The 24,551-nt window shown below is 30.9% G+C and overlaps 1 protein-coding gene across 2 annotated transcripts; it reads right to left on the bottom strand.

Annotated features, from left to right (window-relative positions):
- Positions 1-19,329: 19,329 nt before the first annotated feature.
- Positions 19,330-23,633, bottom strand: LOC117917860. Of its 2 annotated transcripts, none has more exons than XM_034834299.1 (9): positions 23,081-23,633; positions 22,797-22,946; positions 22,554-22,616; positions 22,175-22,288; positions 21,925-22,032; positions 21,493-21,816; positions 21,045-21,104; positions 20,313-20,767; positions 19,330-20,221 (listed from the first exon to the last, which is right to left on the bottom strand). In XM_034834299.1, exons 1-9 carry the CDS (start codon positions 23,598-23,600, stop codon positions 19,613-19,615), a joined length of 2,403 nt encoding a protein of 800 aa, XP_034690190.1. In that variant the 5' UTR covers positions 23,601-23,633; the 3' UTR covers positions 19,330-19,612. The 2 variants fall into 2 exon arrangements, with proteins under 2 accessions (XP_034690190.1, XP_034690191.1); XM_034834300.1 differs by having other exon boundaries at positions 21,045-21,101.
- Between the last annotated feature and the right edge of the window lie 918 nt (positions 23,634-24,551).

The following is a 24,551-nucleotide window of genomic DNA, read 5'->3' as shown; positions in this document are numbered from 1 at the left end:
CAAAAAGTTTGAGGAAAAATGTTAGAGAAATAAAATGGAAGGAAAATAAAAAAATAAATTTAAAATTAATAAATTATTTTCATATTCTATTTCAAACTCATTTCACTTATTTAACTATTCTATATAAAGATTAAATAAGTTTCTTACTAATTAATTATATTTGACTTTCTTTTGTATTTTTCATAGTAAAATCAAACATGAGAAAATAATTTTCCTTAACATTTTTTTGTCTTCACTACTTTTCAGGAACCAAACACAACTTTAATGTTTCTCCAAGCTTATAATTTTGTTCAATAGGTCATGTGTCAAGAAGCTTATATATGAGCATCTTGGTTTATTTTTGAAGATTAATTATATATAAATTTTTAATAGGAAATAAAATACCATTTCTTGGATAAGCCACTTCAATTCCCAACAAATACTTGAGCTTGCCTATGTCTTCACCATGTAATAAGTTGTTCTTAATGTAAAACTATTGCAAGGACCAATCAAAATCAAGATTAGTTGTTAAGGAGATGATACTCATATAGTATTGACCATCTTTACTACTAAAGTAAAGGTTTCTTGATAGTTCATTCCATATATTTGAGTATAGCCTTTAGTTACAAGTTTAGCTTTGTGTCTATCCTAGGTTCCATTTGCTTTATATTTTACCATAAACACCCACTTACATCTTATTGATTTCTTACTTTTGAATAATTCAATCATCTTCCATGTCTTATGTATTTTTTCAAGAGCACTCATCTCCTTACCTATAGCTTTCCTCCAATTCTTGTTCATAAATGCTTCTTGGACAATTGGTGGAATTTTAATAAATTTATTTAGGTAATGAAGGTTTAGTGTTGTGACAACAATCTATCAAAAGATATAAAATTAGACATAGGGTGTTAGATACAATTTCTAACTCCTTTCTTAATTAGCTATTTACAAATTTAGGTTTTCAAACATGGGTGATAAAGGAGAATGGCTAGGTATAGATTCATTACCTCTCATAGTTTTGAATTCTTAGGTTTTTACTAAAGCATGTTTTGATGATCTTTTTCTTAAGTACACCTGTAGTGGCATAGTAGTAATGCTACCATTTCTTGCATCATCATCCTCGAGTTTAGAAGTGTCAACCCTTATAGGAGCAGATTTGATGACTAATGAAGGAATAATATTTGGAATATATGTTGTAAGAGATTTGTTTGATAAATTGAGTAAGCTTAACTCAACCTCATCTTCATTTAATGATAGGGATTCCCTCTGAACATGAGGACCAGTGAAAAAAAGACTAATTTTCAATAAAAGTGATATCCATAGAAATGAAAATTTCTTAGAATTGAGGTGATAACATTTGTATCATTTTTTTTTATTTTTTATGTATAACCAATAAAGACACATGATAAATCTCAAGGATCAAGTTTACCACAACTATAAGCATGAATATGGACAAAGGAGGCACATCCAAACAATATTTTAGGTGTAATCTTTCTAAACCCATGAAAATTAAGAAAGAATTCAGAGAGAACATTCATCGGGCTTTGTTTCCTAACACTTTAGAAGGTAATCGATTGATTAAGTAAGCAATGGTTAATATTGCCTCTCCTAATATGATTTATGCACATATTTTCTCAAATAAAAAGGCATAGGGTACTTTTAGAAGATGACAAAATTTTCTTTTAGCAACTCTAATTTTTGAGTATATTTACATAATGATTTGTTTTTTTATTCTTTCTCTAGGGAATAAGATAAATCTTGGTTATAGTACACTTCTCTATTTTCAAATTTGATATTATTTATTTGAATGCTAAACTAGGTACTGATCATCTTATGAAAAGTAAAGAAATAAAACTATCATGAAATTTGCTTTTAAAATTAAGTAACAACCAAGTGACACAAAAATAATCACTAAGAAAGGTATGTGACTACTACCATTATCATTTAACATCTAGATAACAAAGCCCTTTGTTAGCATCTTAGATCTAAGCAATAGAATCAATACCAATTTTTCAAAAAATTGATCTTTAGGGTTAAAGTATTAACCTTTAAGTTTGGATCTTTCCAAACCTTGAATCCAAGTGTTGAAGAATCAAATTGATGTCGTCGGAAGTCTAGTAGACCCAAGATCTTCTATTTGATGGCTTTTCCTTGATGTTGACGCACTTTTGGGAGGGAAGAGAGAGTGGAGGCTATGACTCTCTTTCTCTTTAGAGGTGGAAGACAATTGTATGGAAAAAGTTATGAAAACCCTAACCCCGCCCTAAAAGGGTATTTATAGGGCTTCCTAGTGTTTTAAGTGACTTGAGCTTATTAAGGGCTTGGGTCACTTAATTTAGCCCAAAATGGGTTCTAATTGATTAATCAACCTAATAAGGCCTACTAATTAATCAATTAGCCCAATCTAGAGATTTTGTTAACTTACCCAACCTTACGTAATTACCAAAATGCCCTTAGGCACAAAAGTGAACCTAGAGCCAATCTGATCCTTATAAACAGTGCTAATAAGGTATATGAGCTTGAGCGAGGACCACTGGGACCTATAGGAGTATTGAACTTCTCATAATCCAATTCTAAAGTTACTTCAACATCCCATTACAAAAAATTAATTGAGCTCTAATATCCTATGTAAATAACAACGAGATACCATGTGCTTGGGTTTGTGACTTGCTACCCATTGTGTTAAGTTTCCCCATAAACTAGTGTTTGTGGTTTAATAAGGTAAAAAATATCAGCCTTTCAAGACTACCTCTACTATCCTTGAGTTACAGATTCTCCTATTGTGTGTTCAACTGCCATATCTTAGATCACAAAGAGTTTATGTTAAGTTCCACTCAAGGAACTACCATGACCATAATTTTCATGAACACACCTTCTTAAGATCACCCAAGAGGACACTTTGTCTCAATCCCATGAGATATCATGGTACCTATATTGAGAATACCTATTGTTATTAACTTCCATCAGTAGTGACCTAATCCATAGAGAATATATGATTAGCTTATGATTTTACCTATAGGTTAAAGCCATTGCTAACTTTAGCACAAGTTCAATATTCTCTTAAGGTTGAGAGACAACACAATGAAGCAACTTGGTGAAGTCATGACTATTTGATAACCTTAAGTCACAACTCACTGTAAGTCCTGTCTATTGTGTAACTATACACACTAGTGCACTTACCATAGAAAACTTATCTTGATAGCCAAGACCAACCATCCCTCCAATTAGGAGGTAGTGCGTTAAGCCTCGAATGGATTGCTTAAGTTCATGGACTGGTTGTAAAAAAATCATCTATTTGCAAGGAACCCATAACTTGGATCTTCCATTCAACTCTTAATACACCAAAGTCATATACAATGTAAGAGATGCTAGACGAGAATGCTCATAAAGTGTGATGCATGGGACAAAGATAGATAAAAGTGAAATTATAATATCATTAAATAATGAATTCCAAATTTGTTACTTCATGTCATGCTTTTAAGGACTCTATCCTAACACTCCTCTTGTTCCCTAGCATGACCAATTATTTTTCCTATATCTAAGTCATCAACAACATAATGGGATGAGAAAAAGGTTACTTTGCAGTTTAGATATTTGGTAACTTGATAAATTGACATAAGATTTATTGAGAGTTTACAAATATGTAGTATGAATTTTAAGGAAAGAGATGGATTAAAGGTAATCGTCCCTTGTTTAGCCACAATAGCTAAACTACCATTGACTACTTTGATTTTTTGGTTTATAGGACATGGGATGTAAGATGAGAAATGATGAAAGTTATAGGTCATGTGGTTAGTATCATCTATGTTTATAACTTAATTTTCATGCTAATGATTTTTTGAGGTACTAAAAGAACTACTCCTAAAGTACTTATTTGATCTAGCCAAGGAGCATGATATGTTGGGCTCATCGGGCTTTTATGAAGTGAGGAATCTCCATAGTTTTTCAATCTCTTACTTTTTAAGTCCCTTAATCTTTGAATTGTTTGAATCTCATGGTTAGGTTTCTCCTTCAAAAGTGTTATGTTTATTTAGCATCTTCACTATCAAGATTGTGTTGGTTTTGGTGTCTACCATTTTTGTTGAGAGACTATGGTTTCTTATGTAACTTCAATGTGTCTCCTTTATATGCCTTGGATTTTTTTTTGCAATGAGTACACCATTGGGTACCTTTGTTACTCAGCTACTTGGATACCTCTCTACTAGAATTTATGCTAAGGATTAGGCTACTTTGAGAGCTTGAAACCTCAAGGGTAGGCCTTTCACTTGTTGAGGTGTCTAGCATTATGCTCTTACTCCCTTCTTTAGCCTTTATGATGTACCTTGAGCCCATATGATTGAGAATACCTCATTCAAGGATGCCAATGATTCTGTCCCAAGTACTTGAACACGTACGTGATCAATTCCACGTTAAGTTTGACTAAAAATTAATTTAAATTTTTACTATCTTTCAATAAACTTAAGAAACATAGCAATATCTTCACTATTTTTTATTTCAAGATTTTGATAATATTCTAGTTCAAACCTCGATATTTTACAACATTAAAGTACTCAAGTTACAATTTAAATACATTGTTTTACATAGCGAATCTTTATCTTTATCTTGTAAACTTGAGCAACATCTTAAACTTTAGAATAGGTTAGTTTTACTGCCTCTCAGACTTCCTTTGTTTTGGTCACCAACATACACAATCCATTGATTTTGGGTTACACTATGTTCCACATTCTGGATATGATCATTGATTCCCCTCTTAGCTGGTTTACCTGGTTTGTTCTTCTCAATATTTCTCATATTACATAATTGCTAATTTATTCCCATTGTAGACAATCAAAATTGTCATACGTTTTTCCTTTTATTTATTTTTATTTTTTTTATTTTTTTACCATTGATGATGTAATTGATGAACAAAGTAAGTTTTAAGTTAAAAAAAAAAATCAATATCCTCCCTTTGTGGTAAGTATTGAACATTCCCATTGTAGAGTTCTCTTGCATTAATTATAAAAATTAAAGCTCATTCAACTTTGTATGAGAGTTGTGTTTAGGTAAAGATTTTCCATTGGATCCAAAAAGGTGATATTATTATTGGAAATTAATAAGTAATTGTGTAATTTAGATTTTTTTTTGTTGTTTTAAAATAAGTACTATTTTGTTCATATTTGAAAATGATTTTATTATCTTTACTTAATGACACATGTATCTAGAACAAATTAAAAGTACATTTAACATATTCTTATGTTTAAAAACTATATATGATGAATGTGAAAAAGTTTTCAAAACTAGTATGAACTAATGTATTATGCATCCCAACATGATAAAAGACTCTAATATATCATTTCATATGACCCAACAATTTAAGATTTGTCTTATAGAAAAAATATCTTATGATTTATACTAAAAACTAAAACCTTATCAATCAAGATCCATCAAATAAAATTTGTATTCTAGAAAACATTTCTTATACTTTACACTAAAAGATAAGTTTATCTATTAAGTGAATTATTCATCTTTCTAGTAAACCAATTGTAAAAATAATATATTGTAATAAAATTAAGGATTGGTTTAGATAGGTAAGATAGATTCGGAGAATAGGTAGGGTAAGAGAGAATAAGAGAAAATATGGTTTGAAGAGAATACAAGTGGACTTTGACTTAACTTCCACAATGATTTGCAATTAAAGAATATAAAATGAAGTTCAAGCCTTGGTACAAAGTAAGTGTATTGGTTTGTTTGCCTAAAACATCATCACTCATTTTTTACATTATCAATGACTAACAAAGGGAAACATTTGTCTTTTTAATATTGTTTTCAATTGCTCACTATGCCACTTGTATTGATTCTTTTCATTAAATTTTAAATAACAAAAGAAGTTATGCAGACAGAGTTAAACTCATTAATAAAACAAAACGTTTTTGGACCTATAGTCCAATTTCCTGAAGATGTAAAGATTGTTGGGTACAAATGAGTATTTGTATGAAAGCACAATGAGAATAATGAAATCATAAGATATAAATCACGATTAGTAGTACAAGGTTTCCCACAAAGACTTGGTATTAATTATGAGAATGCATAGTCTCCTATCATGGACACAATTACATTTTGCTTTTTAATTAGTTTGACAATCTTAGAATGACTAAATATGCATCTCATGGATGTTATTACAACATATTTATATGGATCTACAAAAAATGAAATATACATGAAAATCCTTGAAATATTTAAATTACTTGAAGAAAATAGTATAAAGCCTCATAGCATATACTTAATCAAGTTACAACAATCCTTGTATGGATTAAAGTAATCTGGATGCATGTGATACAGTCACTTTAGTGAATACTTGCCAAAATAAGGGTATGTGAATAACCCTATATGTCCATGCATTTTTATTAAGAAATCAAAATTTGGATTTGCCATTTGTTGGGACTCCTGAATAGCTCATAAGAAGAACAAATTATTTGAAAAAGGAATTTGAGATGAAAGATCTTGAAAAAACAAATTTTTGTGTTGACTTGTGGATTGAGCATTTTCCAAATAGAGTTTTAGTACATCAATCAATATATATTAAGAAAATTTTAAAGTGTTATTATATGGATAAAGAACATCTTTTAAGTTCTCTAATGGCCATCTGATAACTTGATGTGAAAAATGACCTATTTCGTTCTCTCAAAAAGGTGAAGAATTATGTAGTCTTGAAGCACCATATCTTAGTGTTATTGGTGCACTTATGTATCTTGCCAATTGTACATGCCTAGATGTTTTTTTTTTTTTTGTTAATTTATTATCAAGATAGAATTTTTCTCCAACCCAAAGACATTGAAATTGTATCAAACATTTATTACGCTATCTTTGCAGAACTACTGGTATGAGTTTATTTTACTCAAGAGAATTAAAGCTACAATTGCTTGGATATGAAAATCCATGATACTTTTTAGATCCACATAAAGCTAGGTTACAAATAATATATTTGTTTAATTGTAACAGTACTGCTATTTCATAAAGATCTGTTAAACAAACAATGGTGGTCACATCTTTAACTCATTAAGAAATACTTGCAATTCATGAAGCAAGTCATGAATGTATATGACTAAGATCTATGATCCAACATATTCGGAAAGCATGTGGACTCTCCTCTACCCAAGGTAACCTAATAATATCATTTGATGATAATGTTGCATGCATTGCATAAATAAAAAAGGGTTGTATTAAAGGAGATATAACTAAACGCATTTCACCAAAATTTTTTCAAACGCCTGAACTTTAGAACAATAGTGAAATTGATGTTTAACAAATATGCTCAAGTGATGATCTAGTAGGTTTTATCCCATTGGGTTTTATTGATAAGGTTTTTAATGAGACATTCCTAACAGACCAAGAGTAGTTTAAAGAATTAAAAGAATATTGTCTTTTTTTTTTTCCTTCACTACGTTTTTTTATTAGCAAGGTTTTAATGAGACATATTCTTTAGTGTGGTGGACATCCAAGTATGAGGAAAATGTTTTCTATAACCATGAATACATGTATACATGTTGAGAACATGAGTCTATATATATGTGGTTGAAAAGAAAGAATTATTACTCATTGAGGGCTTTTTAGATAAGCTTTTAAAAAGACATTAGTGTCATAAAGAAGATATGAATTGAAAAGACATCACCATTTTATTGAAGGTTTTTTTTGGGATAATAGGGAAATAATATTTTTTAGTATAAAATGTTTTAGAGGATGACTATTTTCTTAGATGTAGTATAGGTATAGATATTGATTTTATTGTTAGGAAAACTTTTTAGCTTCTACAAGAGGGATTATTAAGAAAATAAGGAACTGATTAAGAAAAGCATAAAAACATTTTATCATTTTATGACCCTATCAGCTAAATAGTACGGTGGACTTTGACTTAATTCCTACAATGATTTTCAGTTAAAGAATACAAAATGGAGTTCAAGCTTTGCTACAAAGTAAGTTATTGGTTTGTTTGCTTAAACAATCATTAGTCATTTTTTACATTATCAATGACTAAAAAAGGGAAACATTTGTCTTTATAACACTGTTTTCAATCGCTCACTATGCCATTTGTATCGATTCTTTTCGTTATATTTAAAATAACTATTATTTAGTTCATATCTCAAAAGCATTTAATTTTTTTCCTCTTAGAAAACATGCTATCTCAGAAAATTTAGACTATACTAGGCACTCTGTCAAAAAAAATATTATCAATGTAATAAATTGTTTCAAAGTAATATGGAAGGTTGTTGCATTGTTTTGTATGGACATTGCTTTGTATGGTGAAATCCTATAAAACTAGCAAACTCAAAATTACACAAAATTAGAAGGTTGACTAATTCCTAGAAATCCTCTATCCTATAAATGAAGAAATAATATTAAAAATATACAACAACTACACAATCTTAGAAATAAAGGAATTAAATTTCTGGTATTTTTCAATCAAATCTTGGAAGCTGGAGAGTTAATTTTCTACTATCTTCAATTAGATTCATCAACACCCTTGATGTTCCTTTTATTCTACCTATTGAATCTTCATCAAGAGTAGTCCTTCACAATGATTTTTAAAGTTAAGGGACAAGCTTCCTATTGTTGCCAATTTGTTTCACTCATCGAAGATTACTAAGGAGTACTCATGACCACCTTGGAATACTCATGGCTTATCTTTATCTTAATTAAATTGTAGAGCCATCTTTGATCTTGCTGATAGAGAGCTAATATTTGGCTCTTTTCTATCCTAAGTACATAATATACTTAACGTTAAGAAAAATTAATATAGAATATAAAAGGCACCAAAGAGAAAAAAAATATAATAAAACTAATTATAAAGATATGAACATGTACAACATGAACATAAGACGGATGAGTTTACATAGTTGAGATCAATTGTCATTAGTGAATTAAGGCATTAACATAATATATAGTTTAAATACAAATATTTTTTTTACTAATTTTTCTTAATAAGAGTCTAGATGCTTTTGTGATAATTGGACTAAAAATTGATAAATTTGGAACTTTAACTGATACTAATTTAATTGATAGTACACATGGCATGCATGTATGACAATTATGTGCTTGTAGAAATGATATGGTTGGTATGATTCTAAAAGAGAACATAAAATGGGGAAAAACATAGTGAGATGATAATTCTCTCTTCAATAAGAGGAAGTGAGAGAGATATTATCACAAACTCTTTCAAATATGATTACTTTTATTTTGTCATGGTATATAAATACTACTAATCGTTTTAGAAATATAAGAGAAAAGTGTTCTTATAAATATTGATACAAATGATAACATATGATATCAATGTGAGGGAATAAATTTTTGTTGAATCATATAATATAAACTTTCTTCTTTGGTCTACAAAAAGTCTAGGTCTTCTTATAGAAAGACAAAGAAAAGGGTGCTATTCACAAAATAATTAATTTGGAGAAGGGAAAACTTAAGTAGTTTGATTTTGTTTTTAGTGCTATAGTTTGAGGAAATGAGGCTATCTTAATTGCCCAACAAGCAGACAGACTTAAGTGATTAGGTAATGTGATCAGTTTGCTCATCTTAAATACCCATTTATTTGGACCTTTAATATACATAGGATTGGGCGAGTCACTTTTTGGTATGGTTCAAAATTTAATAAACAACTTATATTTTGTATGAGCCAATTGCAACTAAATGATCTAGATGCAACAACAAACCATTCCCACCCAGGTTGCTTGTATGATAAAAAATAAGAAATATTGGAATTTTCATTTCTTAGATTTAGCCATGATAATTTAGGCTCTAGAACTTGAAAAAAATAGGCATGAGTTTCCAAGTTAGATGTCGGGAATTATGTCACCAATTTTAATTGATGGTGGCAATTTTCTATATAGAGTCCACTGATTTTGGAATCTATCCCGCTCCATGTCTATGCCTATTACCTTCAACAACATTGATTGGTAACGACTTTTATCTTCCTCAGGTAAATGATAGAAGATTTCATGATATCTTGAGGAAATGAGAAGCCAAGATCTTAGTTGATGAGATTGGATTGCATGTCGTTGGTCATTGCATGAGCTTTCTGATTGAGCTTTAATTTTCTGATTAATATAGGAGTACTTTACAATGACAATGTTTAGTACTTACTACAAAATGAGGATATTATTTTTTTATTAAACTTAAAGCATACTTTATTCATCAATTACATTGTTAATTATAAAAAAGGGAAAAACATTTGGCATTTTGATTTTTTGAATGAGTTGTGTGTAGGTAAAGGTTTGCTTTGGGATCCATGTTGGTAATATTATTGTTGGAATTCAATTAGTAATTGTGTGATTTAGATTTTCTATCACGCCCCATTCTCCACTTGATATTGTCCAGTTCAGGGTTGTTGTGACGCACACATGGACCAGCAACCGGCCCTGGTTTTTCTTCTTTATTGGGCCTCCGCCCTCAAGAAAAGGCCTCGATGGTGTATTGTGAAAGCCCTTCATGTATGGCTCTTCACGTCTCACTCTCCAAGTGTTGTGAGACACTACATTCATATTTAAAAATGATTTTACTATCTGCATTTAATAACTCATGAATCTAGAATAAATTAAAAATACATTGAACATAATTCTTATGTTTAAAACCATGATCGATGTGATAAACTTTTCAAAACTAGTTCTAGCTAGTGTATTATGCGTGTCAACATGAAAAATGCCTCTAATAAATTGTTTCATATGACCCAATAACATAAGTTTATCTATAAAATTGAATTATTGATTATCAAACTAATATAAAATAAGCTAATTAAATTTTAGGATTGTTTAGATAGGTAAGATAGATTTGAGAATAGATAAGGTAAGAGAGAGCAAGAGAAAATATGGTTTGAAGAGAAAGAAGAAAGAAAAAATTGATAGAGAAAAAATTTCATTTCAATTTGATAATTTATGTTAAATTGTGACATTATGCTTAATTAAGTTTGAACCTGTAGTTTTGTGTATCATCAACGTGTCATTGGCTTATGATTAGCTAGGTAAGAGTTCAAACCCACATCGACATGTGATAAGATTTTTAATCTAGAGTAAGGGTATATATAGAGATGTAACATGCCTAAGAAAAACGTACCATAGCCATCTTGCTACCATGAGTAACTTGTGGGTGCTAAAAGAAGGCGACAATGATGAAGAAGAAGATGAGAAGGATGAAAAATTAAGAGATGACAACGACGATCAAATCAATGATTTAGTAAAGGTAAAACTAGCATCTCCTAATTTTTTTTTTTGAATTTTTAACTTGTTAATTCTCTTCAAAATTCTCCTCATTGATAATTCTACTCAGTAATTACAATATCAAATTTCATTTATAATTCTTTATTATTAGAGCAACCCATAATCTTGAGAAGATTACAATTGATAGTTAGGATCTTCTAGGTTTTCATTCTTTAATAAGTTTGATTGAAGTTTGTGTTGGACTTTACTTTTTATTTATTTAAATTCATGTTCCAAATATTAATGTTAATTGATATATATCATATTTGTTAGTGGCAATCTTGATTTGGGTGAGATTATGATTATGTGTTTTGTTTATTCTTCTATTTGATTGCTTTCGTTATGAAAATGGTTTTATAGACTTACTTTGATAGTTGGTTTGTAGATTAGGCAAATTCCTCACACAAATTAAATTACAATTTTTTTTTACCTTATTTTAATTAGTAATGATATTATTATTTATTTATTATTTATTTATTTTTATGTAACCTGTTAAGTGATTTTAAGCCAATTCCATGAAATTATTTTTGTTGTAGGCCTTGAAATCTAGGCAAACCGGTTTATCTTGCTACACCGAAGCTAAACTAATATTAGCAATAAATTTACTAATTATCTAATTTTTCTCCACAAATAAGGTAGTATTGGTCCTCACTTTATTTTAATTTCCCTAATCAAATATGCTATTTCAACCCTACATATTTGACCTTTCTTTGTATGTGCTTATCATAGAAATTTTAGTTTATTTATTTATTTATATTGTTAATCATAATGGAATTACTTCAAGTTCCTAACCAATAGTAAATTTATTCTTCATGACTCGATACGAATGTGCTTTTGCCACCTTTCAAGGAGAAATAAACAAGATATAAAAACAAAACTTGGAGAATTAAGATAATGAAAAGGGTATATCTATATGCCATTCATTTTTTCTTTTCTTTAATTTTTTAATTTAAGGTTTCATTATTTCTATTACCTTTGTAGTTGAGAGGGGTATATTTTCACTAACATTATGGGATTAGGTTTAATTTACCCTAATTTCTAGAATTATTCAATCTCCTGAAATAGAATAAGAGAAAGTATGTACCTCTATTTCTTTGAGTAAAATTTGTTTTCAATCTATACATAATGTTTTTTTTTACCTTTTCTTTTGCCTCTAGTACCTTTGATCACTTGTTTCTCTTTACATATCAGGAATGGGATGAAAGATAGGAATCCAAAATTCCTATCTGCTTACAATCACAAATGGTAATGTCATTACACCTCTAGACGAAAAATTTGTCACCACCAAAAATCTCCATTACCATTGGATTAGATCCAACATCGGCCTATTAATTGCCCAATGATTGGATTGTGTAGCAGAGATAACGCTTTTCTCCAAAATACGCGAAAAGATCAAATAAGGTAACTTCTATGCTTAACTCATTGTATTGATTTAATTATTTTTAGGGTTTTGAAACCTAATGCTTTTACCTTTATTTAATGTTTTAAAGAAGATTGTCTTAAGGATTGAAGTGCATCATACAACTTCATCCATGTGAATCCACAGTTGTTCATGGAACTTATGAGGTGGAATAGAACAACTACATGAAGTAGGGTCTAGCCATACTTGAACAACTTGCAAGGCTGAATTTGTATTGAATAATAAATTCTTACTTGCTAGTTTAACCAAATTTTGTCCACCATACAATATAATTTCCTGACTGAGTTCATTTTGTCCACCATAATCAGATTTTGTAGATCTTTCTCTGGAATCTTTTCTTCATACAATCTTTCTATTTAATAATTTACATTTGAAGATTCACATCCATAATTATTAGGGTAGGAGCAACTGATAATCATGTGAAAAGTGTAAATAATCACAACCTTCGGTATAATTTGATTCTCTCTTAGTAAGGTGGTGTTTGTTTTTTTACTTAATTCTAAATAGAACTTTAATGCTTAATAGTGTTAAATATTAGGTTGTTTTTTTTGTAGTATTTTATTTCTATTAAGTATTAAAAAGTATAAAAAAACCAATATGTTATTTTTTTTATTTAAAAAAATTTACATATTTTGGTTTTTTCTATTTAGTAAAAAGTTTATAATAAGTTATGAAAAAGTAGAAAAACAAACAACCTAAATTGTGAAAATAAATTACTTTCAGCAAAAAATTAAATAAAAAAAACAAACACCACCTAAATCTAGATCCTGATCTAACTCCATGGTTGACACAGCATAAGAGTTTATGTGCTTCTTTGTAACTTGATCTTCTTGTTTTGATTCAAAAGATATGAACCGTCAACTAAATCTTGATCTGGACTCATTCACTTGTCCTAATTCTCTGTCAATTCTGGACTTTTTCCTATAATGCAGCAGTGAGAATTTGTCTTGCTATGTTGGTTTTGTGAATAAATTAAGAATCTGGTTAATTACAGGAGACAGGGGCTGGCATCAGTGTACGTAGTTGGAGAAAGAGGCTGCAGGACCACCATTTTAACCCAGTGTAGTTGGTGGAGGTGGTTGCATGACACCTAAATCAGTTCTAGAGTTGGCATTCAATCCATTATAACTGGCTGAGCTGCTACAACCTTCCATGATGATAATCCTTGACATTTTGAGTGCAGTGAAAGGAAACCGTAGTTTTTGCATTAGATATAGATTTGAATCACTTCATCAGTAGCACAAAGAGTTCCGTAAAAAAAAATGCACAACTATGGTAACAATTTTGGAATTTAAGATAAATTATTTGTGTGACAATCAATTTTGGTTGGTAGGCGAAACAAACCACAACTTCCTTTGGGCTCAAACACATGATTTCTTTGTAAGTATATTTTATTTAGTTGGCAATTTTGTTCTATTCTTATTATTTATAGGGTTATTTGATTAAGGCCTCTCAAAACCTAATTTTTGAAATTTAATATCCCATCCTTTTTTGGCATCATTTGGACAAAAAGATCCTCATTATTTTCTTGTAAAAATAACCATTTCTTTTAAAACCTACATGTAAATACTTAAAATTGAAAAGGGAATTTATGTAAAAAATGGATTACTTTTCCAGAAAAAACATGGGAAGTGTTAGATTACCAATTTTGGGGATTATTTCATCCCTTTTAACCAAATATTTCTTATTTTATATATAACTTACTTAGATCTTATTTGTCTCAAGACAACTTCACATCATATTTGGATTCCGGTTGTGCAGGGTCATAAAATTTAATTAAGACAAGTAATAAAGCTTTTAGAATGGATAATATACAATAAATTAGAAAGAAAATACTTTGTATTTCCTTATTCAATTTTTATACATAATGTTTTTAATTCTAAAATTATTTTTTGTAAGTTTTGAAATCGTGTTTATTTCTAAATTGGTGTTTGATTCTAAGAAGGATTTTTGGAAATTTTTTTGTTAAGTTTTAAAATTATGTTTACCTTTAAATTGATATTTGATTATGGAAAGGATTTTTAGAATTAGGAAATTCTCCATTATTTTAAAAAGGGTTTTACAAATATAAATAGAGATATGGTTTATTGAAAAGTAAAAACCTTTTATAAACCTTGAGAGAGCATAACCATTCATAAAATAAAGTTTTGATCTTCCAACTCTCAAACTTTTAAGATCTTTTTTAAGAATAACTTTCGACTTCAATAAAAGTTAGTGATCTCATTGTGAAACTTTGATAAGAGTTTTGTGGAATTCACTAAGGAGCATGGGTATAAGATCTAAGGGAGTAGGACATCTGATTAGGTAAAGCTATGTACCTTTTTCTTATAATTAGTAGATTATATAGTGGTCAAGAGATCGATCACCCAGGGTTGGTTACTCCTAATAGGTTGCTAGGTAGATTTTTTGAGTTATACCCTATGTATTGTGTGGAATCAATTCTATTTATCTATGCATGCGATTTTTGTTCTTACTAAAGAATTAATATCAAGGGATCAACCTAAAGTAGGTAATAAAGGTAGTTTCATTATATTAAGATTGAACATTAAATTTTTTTCATGTGGTATCATAGTTGAAAAAGTTATTTTCAAAATTTTTATCAATTTATGCTAGTCTTGATAAATGGAACCATAGAGTGTTGGGATTTCTATAAATTTCACTCCATTCTTTGATGGGAGTAATTGGCCTAACTTGAAAGTCTAAATGAAAATTTTTCTTAAAATACAAGATGAAAGAGTTTGGACTATAGTGAAATATGGGTGGTTGCCCCCAATCCTAGTTGACAAGAATGGTAATCCAAAAAGTGAATTAAAATAACAACTCCCTTTATTGTGTTTTCAAGTGGGTTAGTCTTGACAAGTTCCTCTGGATTGCCACATGTACATATACTAAAAAGGCTTGAGACATTATTGTAGTAACACATGAGGACACTTCTATTGTAAAGTTATCATAATTGCAAATGTTAACTACAAAGTTTGAAAGCACAAAGATGAAAGATGATGAGACATTCATTGTTTGAGTTATATACTAAACTCAATGGTATTGTTAATTCTTATTCAATTTAGGAGAAAAAAAATCCTCAACTCTAAAGTGGTCAAAAAAATATTGTGTTCTCTCTTTAAGAGATTTAGACCTAAAGTGACTACTATAAAGGAAAGTAAAAAATGTGGGCTTAATGAGAGCATATGAACTTGTAGGCTCTATATACACCAATGAGATTACTCTACCAACCCTTAAAGAGACCTAAAAGGATAGCCCTCAAGGCTTCTTCAAAAGAAAAAATTGAGTTTGAAAATGAGAGTGAGCAAGTTCTCAATCAATCTAAAATTTCAAAGTTTGCTAAAAATTTTGAAATTTTTATGAAAATGGAAAAGGAAGCAAACTCTAAAGATGACTCAAAATCATTACAAGTTGACTGCTTTAATTGTGGAGGGAAAGGACACTTGCTTTACACTCGAAAAGATAAGAAAGCCATGTGACTTGGAGTGATTGTAAGTTTGATGATAATAATTCCATAATCCAACTAAAAGTAAAGATAATAATAATTTTGTTGTCAACACTACCGCTCTTCTCTCATCTTCTAAAATAAAAAGTCCCATTGAATCAAGTGATGAAGAAAAAGGAGAGTATAATATTGTTTAAGAGGCATATAATGCCTTGCATCATGAGAGTTATGAATTAAAGGTTAAGAATGTAATGTTAAAGAAAACCCTTAATAAAAAGAACTCTCTTATTGAATGTCTGTTTAAGAAACATGATTTGAATAAATAATTTCATTTTTATGGGTCTTAGAAAATTGACATGAATTGTAATATTAAGGAACTTATTGTTGGAAAAGAAAATCTAATTAAAAAAAAAAGGTTTCTTGAATCTAAACACTATGACGTAGTGATTAAAAATAATTTCCCCACTTCGGGATTAAATCAACTTAGAAATAACTTAGAGAGTTCAAAGAAATAAGTTTCTTGAATCTAAATACCATAATGTAGTAATTAAAACTTCCTTCTAAAGTTTGATTTATTTTTCTGTAAAAAAATAGCTAATTTAAATTGAAAATTTGCATGGGTCTCTTGAAAATTAAGAGAGAAACTAACAAAATTTTTGAAAATTTAGAAAGATTTAAATACAGTGAGTGCATGGTTTTCTTATTATCAATATTTAATATTAAAAGCAAAATGATAAAATAAAAATAAGATATGTAATTCCAATGAATAACATCATCATGAATAGAGTGACACGATATTGTTTAGGAATAGTATGTAGCATTATTTAAAATATAGTAATATTATAATAAATATTTTACAACTCTATTTGCAATAGTGTTAAACTTCTACATTTAATAATGGAAATATGACTACAACTCGAATTGGATGTGTTAGATTTGTATTCAACTCAATTAATAAACATTCAAATTGAATCTCCATCCAACTCAAGATATTCAAATTGAGAGGTTAAGTTCAATTTAGAAGGAAGTTCTACTTGTTAATAGAAAAAGTTCAAGCAGTTACTAATATCATGGAAATTAATTTTATGTTTTGAAATCATATTTTTATTAAAGATAAAAGATAGTTATGATATTTTTTAAAATTTTAATTAGAGAATGCACTTGTCTTTACTTTTAAATGTAATATAGATGTAAACAATATTGTATATTTGTTTCAATTAGGCAATTCCTAAGTTCTAATTCAAGGCGCTACTCATGTCATGGGGATGTAGCTCAGATGGTAGAGTGCTAGCTTAGCATGCGAGAGGTGCGGTAGTCGATCCCATTACGATGCTACCTTGCATCATTCGTAAATGATGAACTCCTACAAAATCAAATAAAATCTCACGATGAGAAAGACAAGTGAGGAAACAGATATTTAGAAATAGGTGGATTTTTATTTTTATTTTTATTTTTTTATTTATAACTGTGAATATATGCGTACATGTTGATAACATGAGTCTATATATAAGTGGACAAAGGGCAAAAAAATCTTATTCATTGAGGGCTTTTTAGATAAGTAAAAACTAAAAAGACATTAGTGTCATAAAGGAGATATGAACTAAAAAGACATCACCGTTTTATTGAAGGTTTTTTTTTTTTGTGTGGGTTATAGAATAATAACATTTTTGTGGAGTTTTGGAGCATAAAATGTTTTAGAAGATGACATTTTTTTAGATGTGATATAGATACTCAAAATTGAAAATAACATCACCATTTGAGTACACATATCAACTCAAAATCCGATGACCCCTAAAAAATAAATTAGAACTCTTGGACCAGCTGAAGTAGTTTTGAATCAAGACTTATAAATATGATCCAATGTGAAAATTTCTCAAATCCTATTCAACCAAAAAAAATAAAAAAAAAATAAAAAATAAAAAAGATAGAAAAAAAAAGAAAAAGAAAAGAGAATGTCCCTTACATGTTAATCTTAATCTCCACTTTTGAAAATATATAGAAAAATCCAAATCTTTTGACGTGGATACAAAAAAATGAGATTAAGGTATAGATAAATGAAACTAGGTTATAAGAAAACGAAACCTAGAGGCACACACTTCTTCCATTTGAAAAATATCAAAATATATAATAAAAATGATTGAATTCTTTAAAATAATTTTAAGGGTTTTTGCTACAAAATGATTAAAATTATTGAAAATTTCTAGTGTTTTTTCTTTCTAATTTTATTTCTTTTGATATCTTCCTCTAAATGTTCTTAACAATTTTTTTATTTTTTATTTTTGTATAGAATCTAATTTTTTTTAAATGTTCTTAGTACTATGATTGTTTAATTCGGTACATTTTCATAATTAATATTTAAAATTATTTAATATTTTAATAACAATAATAACAATAATAACAATAATAATAAATATCATTAATTATTATAACAATAATATAATATGTTTCTCCTTGCCCCCAACCCGACTCAAGTGTCTAGCTCGGCCACTGTGTACAAATATTTTTTAAGTACGTGGATATATGAGTTCACATAATAACTCCATGTCATTGTTTCCTATTTGTATTTAGTGAATTTCATTAATAAAAGGAAAATATTATATAGACAACAAAAGTTTAAAGAAAAAAGAACAAAATAGAAAGAGATTGAGATATTTATCATTCTCCTTTTTATGTCCAAAATAAAAAGATTGTCTCAACAAAGTGCTCCTTTGCTAATTATTAAGGTTTTTGAGAAAATAATAAGATGTGACATAACTCTTCTTCGAATCTTAATTTTTGTATTATTATTTATTTTCATTTTAGCAATTTTTTTATCATCACTCTCTAAAGTCTACCATTTGAATAGAGTAAGGGCTTTACTCTTGCTCCCTTGAAGGTCACTACTCCTTTCGGAATAGAGTACAACCTTCTTCTCTTCCTTAATTAACTTGAAGTTTCCTAACAACTCATTCTCTCGTATGGAGCCAGTGTTGCAGTATGACAACGAGAACACAATTCCTAGTCATTTCAACATGGGTTGCCCACAACCATCTTTTACGATCCTTGTACCTTAGTAAAGTTTTTCATGCTATTTCCTCAAGAGGGTTCGCCCTACTTAATTACTTCCTCTATTGCCTTTTTGATTTCCTGCTCACACATACCTGCTTGAGTTAATATACTTCGAGTTTCGGTTTGCTTTGTGGCTAAAATCTAGTGTGTGTTGTCTTCTCCAACATGATAAAAAAGGCAAAACTATTATTCTGTATGATGTACAAAAATGAAAAGAAAAAGAAGGTCCTGTGCTCACTTTTCTATTTTGTTTTGTTTCTTGACCGGTCATAAAGATAAAGTTTATCCCATTGAAAATGGATATAAAAAAAAGTAGAAGGAACATTACTATGACAACAGAAGATTTTCTTTTCTTTTCTTTTTGACCAGACATTTCCACGCAAAATAAGAAAAACAGGAGCCAAACCGAACCCCTGGCCATCAAAAGCGTGGCTATTCTAGGAATCAACCAAGGGAAAAAAAAATCACAATAGAATGTAAAATCATGAAACCCTAGTCAGCTTCCTCCTTCCAACGCTGTGGCACCTTTCTAAAAGTAGCCCATATGAGATCAATGTATAATGGTAGCTGGGCTAGAGCAAAAAATGTAGCTGGCAGGCATGTTACCGCATACACTGGGAGTGCAGCAACACTGAGTTCATCTTTGAGCAGAAAGAAGTGGCCTGCGCAGAAAGTAACCAAGATAGACAATATGGATATGAAAAGGGAGGTTAGTCCTATCAAAAGCTTTATGGGCAAGTCTTGCCCAAAATCGCTTTCTTGATGCCTAGATGTGAGAATGGCAAGAAACATGACAGTGGAGGTGACCGAAAAGCAAAGAGCAATAAGTGATGAAACTGCAAAGATATGAAAGGCTGGCTGCTGCTCAAGATTGGGTTTTCCGCTCCCTTCCCTGGTGCCACCTGGTACAGCACTTGATGTGGCGAAGCCCACGGTTGCAATGAGCGTAGCCACCACCGAGCATGAAGTGGCTGTGCTACCCAGCCATTCTTTACCCTTTTGCACCATATCTTTATGGTCGCGTGTGAAAATCTGCTTTGCAGTCTCGTTGAATTTGTTGTGGGAAGGGAAGAAATGTGGCGGCATGGATCTCTTAACATACTGCCATAAAAATGGAAGTACATAAAACGAAAATCATGGTATGCAGCAAAAAAAAAAAAAAAAAAACACCAAGTAATTTGATGTCTCATACCTCATACCACAGGACTTCCCATTGCATTTGCAATGCAGCACCAGGAATGAGCCAAGGCCGATTATCTGGTACCATGGCAGCAAGATGCAGTGCACTGTTCCCATTTCTATCCACTGCCCCAAACACAGTATCTTTCAGAATATTCGTCTTCAATAAGAGCTCATAGACATGGTGATGCCTATTCTCCACCGCTAATAGCACTACATTCTTCTCCTCCAAGTCAGTGTCATGAATGGCTAAGGGGTAAATTTCAAGGATTTCCTTCACCATTTCCGTGATACCATTCTTTGCTGCAAGTAATATTGGTGTCTCCACTCTTCCCATCTCGTCATTTTTTTCCTCCGTCTCCATACAAAGTTCATCATCCAGTTTTTTGGCAGCTTTGCCTGCTACAATTATTGGATCAGCGCGGAGGCCAGCTTTACCCAGCCTGAGCAGTAGAGCCCAATTAGAATCTGTCACAAGGTTGAAAAGTTGAAACATCATTTAGCCTGAGCATTGGATTGTAAATGTGAACTCAGCTGGGCGTACAAACTAATTACTAAGGATTTGGAATATTGTAAACTCTAATTTAACAATTAAAAATCATAAAAAAAAAACAACCTTATGTTGATTAGATGCCTACCAAAACATCACAATTATTTTTTACCTCATTTTTTTTTGTTTTTTTTTGTTTTTCACTTCTATATATGCTTTCTTTTGGGGGGGGGGGGGGGGAGAGAGAGAGATTACCTTCCTCCGAGCTTCTGTTCCTTTTCTGGTTCTCTTCGAAAGTACCTTCATCTCTTTCTGCTGAAAATTCGAGATCATTAAAAAATAACAAGGTGATTTAAGGTGATTAAATGGTTATGTAAAACAATGTTTTAAAATTCAGACCCGGCCGTTCCATAACTAAAGGCCTCTTGAAACCCACATGGGTCATTGTGTGGGTGGCATTCTTTGAAGATTGTTTTTGTTCATTGCCTATGTGGGAATGGGATTGCTTCAAATGGTTTGTTTTACAAAAATGTAATACATGCGCAGGCTAGGTTTGAACTTTGAAGAGTCCCTTTTGTGGGCAATACGCTAGCATGGGGCCACTAGGCTTTGCATATATGCATATTCAAACTGGCTCATAAATTTAGTTTTTATTTCAATTTTTTTTTCCACTTCTGCATGCTTTGTTGGAGAGGGAAATTACCCTTCTGGGAGCTTCCTTCCTTTGTCAGTATACCTTCATCTCCCTTTCCTTGCTTTCCGTGGTTCTTTCCCAAAACACCTGAATCTGTTGCTGATAAATCTTCGTAATTGGGCAGGCCAGTTTCCTCGTCTTGTTCTGGTTTATTTTCCTCTTCACTATCCGTATTATAGTTAGCCGTTGTCCTTTGACAATAGAGGGGATTCCATCCAGCTCTATCATAGTCGCATATTTGAGTTCCTTCAAGGTTCAGTAGTTGGTCCATAACCTTAATAGACCAAATGTTTGTTTCTTTCTTCTTCTTTATCTTGTGTATATAACTTAGCCCTTTCAACCATGAATAAAACATGTACAAATAATTAAAACTTACAATTATATTAGCTCTAATGTTAATAACACAAAAGTTTCCGAATGGTAAGGTAAGTAGTGTCCTACCCATCCCCAAGAAGAATAGGATACTCCTCATTGCTTTGTTTAGAAGGCTGAGGATACCCCTTATGAAGCCCAAGCAAGTATTATAATTCCTGCTTTCGTCCTTGCGAGCTATAAAAAAAGGTTAAATGAGCATGCTATATTTTGTGAACTAAAAAAACAGGAAAATTTTAAACATGTTCCTATGTTTGAGAAGTTAAGAGGAAGTTTGCTTAATTTTGTTAGAACGCAAGAGAGTCAGTGTACTCATCACCTTCATTGGGGATGATACTGGATTCTTCTTCAACTTCGAGGATCTCAGTCATGAGCTGTGGAGGGTTCTCTTCTTCATATGTGTATTGGAACTTCTTCAAGTTTCTAGTTGATGCTGAAATTGAAAAGTAGCAAGGCCACGACATATATGAGCATTAATAATACAAAGAGGAGTAAAATGGCAGAAATCCTTTCCACACAGTTCTTCTACGGGGCAGGATGGGAGGATTTGAGAAGTCATATGTAAGACCATTTTTTCCGCTCATATATGTATGTGGGTGCATGCCAGTTATGTGCTTTTGAAGCATCAGTCTGGCTCATAATGAAATGCGCGCACACACACACCTGTGACTATAAACAAAGTAATGACCTTTACCCACCTGTTCTACAAATCTTGTTCTGAAGGGCTGTAAACCAGTTGGGAGATGTGTGAACAAGTACGCCTTGCAAAATGAGAAAGGTGTTCAACAGCTTAATATAGTAATTAATATACATTTGAAATGAGCACACATAAAACATAAATTAACCTCCTTGGGAGAAAGATATTAGGGTACGGGGGCTGCTTTCAAACAAAAAATACATGTGCTCTTCCATGGATGATTTATTTGGAATGAGATACTTACAATGATAAATCAATTTGTCCAATAGGCTGAGGTAGGTTCCACTTCTGAATGCACCAGGCTTGTTTGCCAAGACATGGAGAGGGGTGGCTCCTTTCTCAGTAAAGGTGTTAAAAACATTTGGATGCTGCTCAAGTATTAGAGATGCCAATTCTGTCAAGCAAAGAAACATTAGTGTTCAATTACCAAAATAAATAAATAAATAAATAAAATTTAGAAATATAAAATCATAGATGGACATGATTTTGATTAAACCAGAGAAATGACGACTGAATGGAAATGCTTACTGAAGTGACCTCTATTGATGGCACAATGAAGAACTGTTTCACCTTTTTTGTTCCGCGTGTCAACATATTTTTCGGTATCACTGCTTAGGAGGCAAAAGAAAGCATCCATCTTACCATGGCGAGCAGCCAGGAAGAGAGGAGTTTCCCCTTCATCATTGAGAACACCTACCAGGCCTGGACGCTGAGAAGGGATGCATTTGCACATTGAAACATTTCCTAGTGATGCTGCCAAATGGAGAGGGGTATTCCCTTTCTTGTTTTTTATTTGTAGAACAACCTCGGGCATTCCAGACCGGAGTAAAATAACCTCAACTAGTTGTTCAACAAACCTTTCTTGGCGATCAGAGACAGCCATATGCAGTGCTGTGTTGCCTCCTCTATTGATCTTTTCCTTGGCCAGCCAGGGCCATCTACGGTACATATTCACCACAGCTTTCCACTTCCCTTGCATGGCATTTTCGAATAGGACTTTCCTTACGTGTTCCTTCTTCCTATTTCCAGGAACTGGTCTTGCTTCCATCTTGGAACAACTAAAAAGATGAAAGATAATAGGTAGCTGCTTAGTTTCAACTCTCTATCACACTGTTGATCATCTGCTTTCTAGCTATAAATAAATTCGAGCAAGATACCTTGCTCCAGATCTGGGATTAGAATTTGAGGAGACCTATAAAAGATTTCCATTGCCATCTCAAAAGAGCAACTGTATAAAAAAAAGGAAAAGTAATCAAATCATATTGTTTTGTAATGACATCATCGTGTACAAGATGCCTAGCCCTTTTGTTTTCTCTCCCCCTCTTTGGTTTATTCCAAAAAAGAATTCATTTTTCAAAGCATTGTCTTGTAACACAGAAGCAAAATAAATAAAAGCCTAAGAGAAAAAAAAATACTATATTTATAAAGTGATTGTTCTTTTTTTGTTTTTTCATATTATAATTATGATACAATACTGAAAAATATTACTAATTTTCTCAATAAAAAAGGGATAATAAAAAAGATAAGTGTTATTTTGTATTCATGGAACACGAATAGTAAAAATGACAAGAAAAAGCAAAAATGAAAATCCTCTTTACCAGATAAAGATAACAGAAGTTATATATATATATATATATATATATATATATATATATATAAAGAATTAGAGAAATAAAGTGATTATGAATAAAGCGATTACAAAGGAAACAATGCTAATTGATGGGAAAGTAGTGAGAGATAACATTTTTTTTTTCTTTTTGGTTAAATATTATTAATTTTTCCTATAAAAAAAACTAAAGTGTAACTTCTTGTATAACATAATTAGAAAGATAGGTATATAAAAAAAAAAATTAGAAAAGACAAAGAATTAGATTAATGGTAATTATTATAAAGCAAACAACTTTAATTTGTGCCAACAAAGAAATGAAATGCTCCTTTGGATTTAATTCCCCGTTTTAAATTTAAAAAAAATATAAAATCATGGTAACTTTTAGGTAAA

This window comes from Vitis riparia, chromosome 7, assembly GCF_004353265.1.
Source record: "Vitis riparia cultivar Riparia Gloire de Montpellier isolate 1030 chromosome 7, EGFV_Vit.rip_1.0, whole genome shotgun sequence".
NCBI lineage: Eukaryota > Viridiplantae > Streptophyta > Magnoliopsida > Vitales > Vitaceae > Vitis > Vitis riparia.
The sequence above is the reverse complement of the archived record's forward strand: the minus strand, read 5'-3'. Positions and strand labels throughout refer to the sequence as shown.

Coding starts and splice junctions, on each gene's coding strand:
- LOC117917860 (XM_034834299.1), bottom strand. CDS start 23,600: ATGGAAGCAAGACCAGTTCCTGGAAATAGGAAGAAGGAACACGTAAGG. Junction 21,817..21,924: donor CCTATTCTTCTTGGGGATGG/GTAGGACACTAC, acceptor CATGGTTGAAAG/GGCTAAGTTATATACACAAG. Junction 20,768..21,044: donor GAACAGAAGCTCGGAGGAAG/GTAATCTCTCTC, acceptor ACCTTGTGACAG/ATTCTAATTGGGCTCTACTG.